The 10,516-nt window shown below is 51.0% G+C and overlaps 1 protein-coding gene across 1 annotated transcript; it reads left to right on the forward strand.

Moving 5' to 3' along the window:
- Positions 1-180: 180 nt before the first annotated feature.
- On the forward strand, positions 181-10,150 carry LOC121964430 (flocculation protein FLO11-like). The gene is made up of 8 exons (XM_042514639.1): positions 181-228; positions 2,545-2,659; positions 2,738-2,901; positions 3,053-3,954; positions 4,039-7,779; positions 8,784-8,945; positions 9,028-9,893; positions 10,025-10,150. Exons 2-8 carry the CDS (start codon positions 2,564-2,566, stop codon positions 10,148-10,150), a joined length of 6,057 nt encoding a protein of 2,018 aa, XP_042370573.1. The 5' UTR covers positions 181-228; positions 2,545-2,563.
- Positions 10,151-10,516: the final 366 nt, after the last annotated feature.

Genomic DNA, 10,516 nt, shown 5'->3' on the forward strand with positions numbered 1-10,516 from the left:
TCTCTGTGTCTGTCTGTGTGTCTCTCTCTCTGTGTCTGTCTGTGTGTGCCTCCAGTGTCCTCACAGTGTGTGTTGTGTTTGCGTGGCGGTGATGTCGGCAGCCTGTTGATGTGTTGTTGCTGCGGTAACTGTTACCACGGCAGCTGCCTCACCCCCCCCCCGGGCCCCCCCCCCCCCGCCCCGGGCCGGCTGGCAGTGTCCCCAGTGCCGAGTTTGTCAGAGCTGCAGGTAACACACACACACACACGTTTTTGTCCTCTGAGGTTGTCCGACTCTTTTTCGTGAAATCTTTAGAAGCTCTCAGTTCCTCTCTTTGTGGATATTATTATGTAGAACAATTACTTTAATTATAAATATCCAAAAGCACTGGGGATATTGTGGAACGGTGGAGGACACACTTTGACGAACTCCTTAACCCTGCCTCCCCGTTCTCCGGACGGTCATCCATATCCCTGGCAGAGGTCGCTGAGGGAGTCAAAAAGCTCCTCGGTGGCAAGGCGCCAGTAGTGGATGAGATTCACGCTGAGATGCTGAAGGCTCTGGACACTGCAGGGCTGACACACCAGCTCAATGTCGCGTGGAGGTCGGGTACAGTGCCTGTGGAGTGGCAGACCAAGGTGGTGGTTCCCATTTTTTAAAAAAGGGGAACCGGAGGGTGTGCGCCAATTATCGGGGTATCACACTACTCAGGCTCTCAGGGAACGTTGACTCCAGAGTGCTGGAAAGGAGGCTCCGTCCGATTGTCGAACCTTGGACAACTGCATCTCTGCTTTTTCTGGATGATGTGGTTCTGTTGGCTCCATTACACCGTGACCTCCCAGCATGCACTGGGGCGGTTTGCAGTCGAGTGTGAAGCGGTCAGGATGAGAGTCAGCACCTCCAAATCTGAGGCCGTGGTTCTCTGCCGGAAAGCGGTGGACTGTCCCCTCTGGGTGGGGAGCGAAGGAGTTCAAGTATCTCGGTATCTTGTTCACGAGTGAAGGTAGAACGGAGCGTGGGATGGGCGGTTTGCTGCGGCGTCTGCAGTGATGCAAGTGTTGCATCGGACTGCGGTTGTGAAGAATTAGCTGAGCCGGAAGGCGAAGCTCTGGATTTACGAGTCCATCTATGTTCCATCCCTCACCTATGGTCACGAGCTCCGCGAATGAGAATGAGATTGTGGATACAAGTGGCCGAAATGAGCTTCCTCCGGAGGGTGTCTGGGCTCAGCCTCAGAGATGGGAGGAGCTCGGACATCGCGGAGGAGCTGCTGCTAATAAATGGATGAACCTGCCGCTGCGGCTCTGATGCAGCCGCCGCCTCAGTGTCCCGTCCACTGCACCGTCTAATTAGTCCTTACAATAAAAGTCATGTTTTTAAAGGCAAAAAAGAGCCAAATTTCTTTTTTAAATCACCAAATATAACAAAAAAAAGTCATCACAATCATCAAGAATGGGGAAAAATCACCAAAATATTTCTTTGAACAATTACCAAAAAAAACCAACAACAAATTCACAGAAATGTTTTTTTTTCTGAAAATTAATAAAAACATTTAAATAAAATACAAATCACCAAAATGTCTTCTTTTAAAATGGGCAAAAACATTTAAAGGAGAAGTGTTCTCTAAAAATCAGCTGTAAACTAAATCAAAAATCCCTCCACAGTATTGACATACCCCCCGCCCCCCTTTCATCTGTCTTCTCATCAATAACCAGCAGTCCCTTAGTCATATTTAAATATTCAATTCTAATCCTGTTCTCAATCCTCCTTGAAGTCCTGGAAAAGTCTTGATCAAAATGACTGCTGAGACATAAATGACGCGCTGATGTGTATCTTAGCAGCCTTTGAATGTCTCTGAGTCGCTGTGAGAGACGAGGTGACTCTACTTCAGGGTTTTATATCCACGTGTGGGTCTTTAAAATTTGTGGGTGATTTTTTTTTATCCTTTAAAATATTTGGTGATGTTAAAGCTTTTGACAATTGTGTTTTCTCTTAAAACATTTTTGGCAACCATATTGCAAAATCTTCTGTTGTTTTTTTTCCCTTAAAAATTGTTGTTGATTTTTTCCCTTTAAATTTTTTTCTCTTGAAAGCTCTTTGTAAGTTTTTTTCATTGAATATCTTTGGCAAACACTTTTGTCATTTTTGTTTCTTAAAAACTCTTTGGTAATTGTTTTTATTTATTTTTGATTATATTTTTTTCTCTTTCTTCAAATTTTTGGGGAATTATTTCTGAAACACTGGAGGCTGAAGCATTGGATGCTCAGACCCAGTGACGCCTCTGGTTGTAAAGGCTTCTTGTTGATTCAGCGCTCCACAGCTGGATCGTAGTGTGGATCAGAGACCGTGAGGAGCGTCAGAGCGACGCCTCACTGTCACAGTGAATTTAACCAGCCAGAGTCTGTCTGAGCCGCTCGGTAAGCGCCGACCAGCTGAGCAGGAGACATTGTGACACCGTAGCAGACTGTCTCACATGACGAGAGACAGACACACCGTCCAACTGTCCCACCGTCTGACCGTCCATCCACTGACACGCTAACTCTGTCCTCTGTGTGTGTGTGTCAGGCTGCAAGGGGATGATGGCATGTTGCTGGTGTGTCAACGCTGCGATAAAGTCTACCACACACACTGTCTCACACCACCTCTGGATCACACACCGAGCACCGGCTGGAGCTGCAAGGTGACACACACACGCATGCACAGCCTCTGAACCTGTTTTATATTTTGGCGTTTTTTTTTAACCCTTTATCTCCTCCAGAACTGCAGGATCTGCCGCCGCTGTGGTGTGAGGTCATCAGGCCAGTGGGCCAATCACCCGTTTCTGTGCAAGTCATGTGACCCGGCCCTGCCCTGCCCATTCTGTGACCACGCCCCCGACCTGCACACACCACAGGACTATCTGACCTGTGTCTGCTGCTATAGGTACACTAACCCTTACCCACACACACACACACACACACACACACACACACACACACACACATAAATAAATAAATAAATAAATGAACAATATAGACAGCTGTGATGTCTTTGAGGATTTCTCAAACATACACATTTTGTTGTTGTGGTCCAGGTTTGTCCATACAGAGTGTGTGGTCCAGGCTGGGGAGGGCAGGGCGGGGTCTGAAGACTACATCTGCTCCACCTGCAGGCCTCAGGAGGAGGAGCCAGTCACACACACTCCACTTGTCTCCACCTCCACCACGGCCCCCCTACTCAGTCCCACGCAGGCACCACCCAGTAACACACCACCACCAAGTCCAAGTCACACAGAGGCTCCACCCATAAGTACCACCCCTGACAGCCCAGTCCACCTCATCTGCTCAGAGACACCACAGAGTCCCACCGAGATCCTCCCTTCACAGCAAAGTCCTGCTCCCCCTCATCCTGAACCTAAACCCACAGAGCTCCAACATAGTCCTGGGCCAACCCACCCTGAACATGAACTCATAGCACTCCAACATAGTCCTGCACCATCCCACCTTGAACCTGAACCCACAGATCTGCAACATTGTCCTGCACCATCCCACCCTGAACCTGAACCCACAGATCTGCAACATAGTCCTGCAACTTCTCACACTGAACCTGAATCCACAGAGCTCCAACACAGTCCTGCGCCATCCCACCCTGAACCAGCAGATTTCCAACATAGTCCTGCACCATCCCACCCTGAACCAGCAGAGGTCCAACATAGTCCTGTGCCATCCCACCCTGAACCAGCAGAGCTCCAACATAGTCCTACACCATCCCACCCTGAACCTGAATCCACAGAACTCCAACATAGTCCAGCACCATCCCACCTTGATCCAGCAGAGCTCCCACATAGTCCTGCACTATTCCATTCTGAACCAGCAGAGCTGCAACATAGTCCTGCGCCATCCCACCCAGAAACAGTAGAGCTGCAACATAGTCCTGCGCCATCCCACCCAGAAACAGTAGAGCTGCAACATAGTCCTGCGCCATCCCACCCAGAAACAGTAGAGCTGCAACACACACCTTTACCAACCCATTCTGAACCAGTAGAGCTGCAACATACACCTTTACCAACCCATTCTGAACCAGTAGAGCTGCAACATAGTCCTGCGCCATCCCACCCAGAAACAGTAGAGCTGCAACATACTCCTGTACCAACCCATTCTGAACCTGTAGAGCTGCAACATAGTCCTGTGCCATCCCACCCTGAAACCACAGTGCTCCAGCACAGTCCTGCTCCATCCCAACCTGAGCCTGAACCCACAGAGCCCCAACACAGTCCTGCGCCATCCCACCCTGGACCCTCAGAGCTCCAACACAGTCCTGCACCATCCCACCCTGAATGCTTAGAGCTCCAACACAGTCCTGCACCATCCCACCCTGAACCTGCAGAGGTTCAGAATAGTCCTGCACCATCCCACCCCGAACCATTAGAGCTGCAACACAGTCCTACGCCATGCCACCCTGAACCCTCAGAGCTCCTACACAGTCCTCTACCATCCCGCCCTGAACCATCAGAGCTTCAACACAGTCCTGCACCTTCCCACCCTGAACCAGCAGAGTTCCAACATAGTCCTGCATCATTCCAACCTGAGTCTGTAGAGATTGAAAAAAATCCAGAGCCATTACACCTTGATCCAACAGAGCTTCACCGAAGTCCTGTGTCATCTCACCCTGATTCCACAGAGCTCCAACAAAATCCTTTACCATCTCATTCTTATCAAAAAGAGCTCGAACAGAGTCCTGCCCTATCTCACCCTGATCCCTTACAGCTCTGGGGAAGTCTCTCACCATCGCATGTGGACACCACAGACCTCCAACAAAGTTCACCACCATCTCACTCTGGTTCAACAGAGTGCCCCCCATCAGTTAACTCTGATCTCACAGAACAGCAGAAGAGCCACACCCCATTTCAAAACTGTCCAGCAGAACTTCAGGCTCAGAGTAGTCCTTCTCAGCTAGGTTTTTTCTCTTCTAGCCCTTCCCAAAATCCCACAGCGGATCAGCTTTTGTCCACAGACTCTCAGCAGAGTCCAGCACAGGGTAGTCCCAGGTCTTGTAGCCATGCACATTCCCCACCACACTCACTGACCCAGGTAGGGCTTAGTCCTGTCCTGGTTCAGCCAGGGCCTGCAGAGCCTGAGCAAAGCCCTCTTCCAAACAGTCCTGTGCAGGACAACACAGAAAAGACACAGCTTGAAAGACCTTGTAGCTCTGCAAACATTATTATCACTCAGCGTCAGCACAGTCCCCCACAAAGATGGCAAAATCCTATGCCATGTAGTCCTGCACAAGTTGGCACATCAGCTCCACAGAGTCCCACACAGGATGCTGAGCGTACACTGGACCAGGAGAGCCCTGGATCAAGCAATCCTGCTGAGCTGCAATGTGGGCCTGCACAGGACATTTCTACACTGGACCAGGACATCTCACCAGTCTGCTGTAGGCCTACCCAGACAGCAAGAAGACATGCCTCACCGAGGCCCAAATCAGCTCCATGTAGCCCATCACCGTTCCCTCTCAGAACCACACAGTGTAGTCAGTCACAGCCTGCCAGCCCAGTGCATGCTGGCTCTACACAGCCTTCTAGGCCTTCACAGCTCACCCTGCTTCCTGCTCAGCCTGCTAGACAGTCAAGAGTCACAAAGGACTGCACCCAAACCAGTTCTGCAGAGCACAGCCCAGTGCAGCTGATTCTTCACCCCGATGGCCAAACACTGGAAAGTAGCCCGCCCCCTTTTAGCCCTAGCTCTGACCTATCCACAGTCCCCCCTGATCACCATGGCAGCAATGGCAAACTCCCAAACAAATGTGGTCCTGTTCAGAGTAGCATGATTAGCCCTGACCAATCTAGCCCTCAACACGGTATTGCCATGCCCACACCAGAAAGCCTTGTTCGCCTTAGCACTTCAATTGAACACAGTAGCCTAACTTGCTCACCTTGTGCTGATGAATTGGAGGAAATTTCTTCCCCAGCTCGTTACGGATATCAGAGTCCTTCTTGTGATGACCCATTGCACTTCACAGAAGCAATTGAGGGTAAAGCAAGCCCCGTACATATCCAAAACAGCTCAGCTAGTGCTTGCCCCAAACAGGCCAGTCAAATGCCTACGAGCCCTGCCAGCTCTACTCAGGCCTGTGCTAGCTCCATGCCAGTGGAGACTAGTCCCACCCACATCAGTCCCGCAGCTACAGAGACCAGCACATCAGCACAGCCAGATAGCCCTGTGACAACAAGCACGCAACCCGTTATAGTATTGGCTGCATCTGTCCAACCCATTTCATGTCAGGATGAGGACACGCAGGTACATGTCAACAATCCTACTCATTTTCTTCAGCCAGAAACTAGTCCCAGCCATCCTAACTCCACTCCGGACCACAGAGTTCATCCTAGCCCTCCTCACACTAGCCTAGTCTGCACAGAAGCTAACAGTGGGTACAGTCTGATGGGCTCTATGCATGTTCAAGAGAAAACCAGTCACTTTCTTTGTAATTTTGAAGGTACCCCCGCAAGGCGAAGTCCCACACATTCTGGTCAGTCAAGTCCCTCACATGTCCAAATCGCCTGCAGTTCTTCTCCCGTACAGTTGAGCCCCCTGCCAACTACAGCAAGCTTTAGTCCTCCACACTGTCAGTCGGTCGATACTAGCCACAGTCTGAGCCATGGGGGCCAGACAAGATCCCCCTCTTCTAGCATAATTGATGTTAGCCACAGTCCATCCAGGTCTAGTCCTGCTGGTCAAGCTAGTCCTGTTCACCAACAAAGCACCTCTAGCAGTACCCACTCAGGCCCAGTCCAAAGACAGACTCTCTCATTAGCTGGCACCACACACAGCAGCCCTGCACACTCCGCTGTTGCTTGTGTTAGTCCACCTCACAGTCCAGCTCAGGCCAGTGAAGGGTATCGTAGCCCCACAGGTAGCCCCCATTACAGCCCAGTTCCCCACACTGGATCCATTTCTGGCCTGACGGTGGCACAGCTGAGCCCCACTTTGGCCAGTTCAAGTCTGGATGTGGAAGCTGTGGCCACTTCCATCGTGCAGACCTGTGCTCTCCCCACTGTGGCTCAGCTGGACTTTGGTCTCTGTAAACCCTCAGACAGTATTTGGCAGATAAGCCCTGCACATGCTAGTTCCCTACAGCATGACTCCCCTGCTGTCATTCCACAACAGGTAAGCCAGTCCCCAAGTAGTCCTCACCTCACCTCTGACAGGTCTGTTGTTGAAAGCCAACTAGGCAGTGCATCAGGAAGCCCCTGGTGTCAGAGACCAGCCACCCCTGTGGATGCTACTTTGGCTAGTCCTGTCCAATCTGGTCCCACTCAGGATAATACTGTGATGCCTAGCACCAGACACACGGGTGAAGCGCCCGCTAGCCCCTCACCCTCTGCCCCCTCACGGGTTAGTCCCCCGCAGGCTCCACAAGCTAGCTCTGTGCACACTAGCCCAGTCTCTGGTTCTTTTTGCAGCCCCCTGCGGTCAGGGTACACACAAGTTAATCCCAGTCCCACCAGCTCTCTGCGGGCTGAGGCCAGTCACAGTCCTGGACCTGGTAGCCCCATCAGTTGTGAGGCTAGCCCTGGCCCCAATTCAGTTAGTCCTGTTCTTGCCATCCCTGGGCAGTGTGAAATGAGTACTAGTCCTGTTCCTGTTAGTCCTGAGCAGACTGATGCTGGTTTTAGTCCTGGTCCTACAAGTCCTGATCAGACTGATGCTGGTCCTGGTCCTGGTCCTACAAGTCCTGAGCAGACTGATGCTGGTCCTAGTCCTGGAGGCCTCTCTGTTTCCAGCCCCCAGGCACACATGACAGAGTCTGCAGCCTCTGTGGGTGAGTATCAGGCAGAGGGCTTCACTGATCCATTACTCTTATCACTTTTAATCTGCTGATTATTGTTTCCATTAGTTTACTAATCTAATGGCTCATTCATTGATTATTTTAAAGATTTTTTTTACACATGTAGCAATTACTTTATCCAAAACCAAATAATGGAAACTCTTCACATTAATTTTAAATAATTTTCTTAAATCATCTCTTCTTCAAAAACAGTGAGAATAGCAATATATTTAAAATTCATTAAATGAATGTAAAATGATTACATATTAATAATAATAATAATAATTCTTATTATGATAGACCTGATTTGTCAGATGCCATCACTATTCCGTACACTACACTGTACAGTATGTCGTAAGCTACGCCGTACACAAAGCCGTATGCTACGCTGTACACTACACGGTACGCTGTGTGGTACACCAAGCTGCACACTACGGCATATACCAAATCGTACACTACGCCGTAAACTACTTCGTTCACTATGCGTAAAGGACGCCGTACACCACGCTGTAAACTACACTATACACCACGCTGTACACCACGCCATAAATTACGGTGTATGCTAAGCCGTAAATGTCTACGTACACTACGATGTAAACTACTCCATGCACCAAGCTGTAAACTGTACACCATGCCATACACTACGCCGTAAAATAAGCCGTAAACTCGGCTGTACACCATGCCATACACTACACCCCATGACGTCAACCCGCCTTTTGACAGCATCACTTAACTAATTAAACCGAACTTATCAGAAGAAAAAAAGATTTCCAGAAATTTTTCCTGTAAAAATTCCAGAAATTCAAAAACACCTGAAAATAATTCAATAAAAAAATTAATTAAAAAAAAGCGAAATGCTGATTTCTTTTCTTTAGAAATCTGTAATAAAAAAGAACCAATAAGGAGTTTGGATGGTGGCTTCAGTCCTGGAAAGGTTTTGGTGCAGCTGTGTGTGTGAACGCTGATATTCAGTCTGTGGTTTTCATCACGTCCTCCAGACGTCAGCATCGCAGAGGAGGAGCAGGAGGAGCCTCACCGCACAACAAAGGAGCGTCCAGAAGAAGAGGAGCCTGCTGAGAGGACAGAGGGAGGAGGTGAGCAGCAGGAGGAGGAGCAGGAAGAGGAGGAGGAGGATCTGCTCAGCAGCTGTCCTCCTGCAGGTAGGAGGCACAGCGCTGCTCCTCACCTGTCATGAGGAGTTCAGGAACATGATACTGATCTCTGTTTCTGTCTCTTCTGCAGGAGCTGCTCCTCTCTTATCCCAACCGACCACACCACCCCAACCTCCTGCTCCTCCCAGAGCTGGCTCTGTGGAGGAGACCCCTCACAGGACAGCCTTACTCCCCTCCCTGCCTCCTCCCTCTCCTCCCCTGGAGGAGGACGACAGCCAATCACAGTGCAGGTTTGAAGCCACCAAAGAGAAGCACCGATCACATGCTGAGCCTTCAGAGAAAGAGGACCAGGAGGAGCAGAAGCATCAGGTGGAGGAGCAGAAGCATCAGGTGGAGGAGCAGGGGCATCAGGTGGAGGAGCAGCAGCAGCAGCAGGAGGAGCAGCAGCAGCAGCAGAAGGAGGAGGAGGAGGAGCAGCAGCAGCAGCAGGAAGAGCAGCAGCAGCAGCAGGAGAAGGAGCTGCCTCCCGGAACATCGCAGCCATTTGCAATAGATGTGGCAGCCGCGTCGGAGATTGAACAGCCAATGAGGGAGGGGCAGGAGGAGACGAGGGAGGGCGCTGAGCAGGAGGACCAATCAGATATGGAGGAGGAGGAGCCGGTGAGCCCTGTGCTGGACCTGGACCCCTCCTTGGACGTGGAGGTGATGGCGCTGATGACCTCCTCCTCTCCTGCAAGCTCCACCCTTCTTCTCTGTTCCCCAAATTCTCCTCCCACCTCCTCCCGGCGGGGCACGGCTCGCATCCTCAGGCCTCCTCCCTGCTCCTCCAGGCCTTTGGACGACTTTGCCATCCGTCTGAGGCAGTCCCCCTTCTCCACCGAGGCCTCCCCCGAGACCTCTCCCGCCAGAGCTCCCATCACCCCGCCTCCTCTCTCTCCACTCTCACCTCCTCTCCGCTACTCCCCCTCCGCCAGGGAGACCCCTCCACTTACAAAGGTAAACATGACAGGAGACAGCTGTGATGCCTCCTTTCTCCTCACACTCATCTCCTCCTCCTTCTCCCTGTTTCTCCTCACACTCACCTCCTCCTCCTCTCCTCCTGTTGACTCTGTGTCTCCTGTCCACAGTCCGAGGTGTTCCTCCCCATCACTGTTCTCCCTCTGACTCCTAAAATTGGGATGGGGAAGCCTGCAATCTCCAAGAGGAAGTTCTCCCCCGGCAGAGTGCGGGTCAAACAGGTGCGTGACCTCTGACCTCTGATCCCTCTCACCTCTGACCACTGCTCTTTGACTGCTGCTCTTTGACTGCTGCTCTTTGAATGCTGCTCTTTGACCGCTGCTCTTTGACTGCTGCTCTTTGAATGCTGCTCTTTGACCGCTGCTCTGTGACTGCTGCTCTTTGAATGCTGCTCTTTGACCGCTGCTCTGTGACTGCTGCTCTTTGACTGCTGCTCTTTGACTGCTGCTCTTTGACTGCTGCTCTTTGACTGCTGCTCTTTGAATGCTGCTCTTTGACCGCTGCTCTGTGACTGCTGCTCTTTGACTGCTGCTCTTTGAATGCTGCTCTTTGACCGCTGCTCTTTGACTGCTGCTCTTTGAATGCTGCTCTTTGACCGCTGC

The sequence above is a fragment of the Plectropomus leopardus genome, unplaced genomic scaffold (genome assembly GCF_008729295.1).
Source record: "Plectropomus leopardus isolate mb unplaced genomic scaffold, YSFRI_Pleo_2.0 unplaced_scaffold1561, whole genome shotgun sequence".
Classification (NCBI taxonomy): domain Eukaryota; kingdom Metazoa; phylum Chordata; class Actinopteri; order Perciformes; family Serranidae; genus Plectropomus; species Plectropomus leopardus.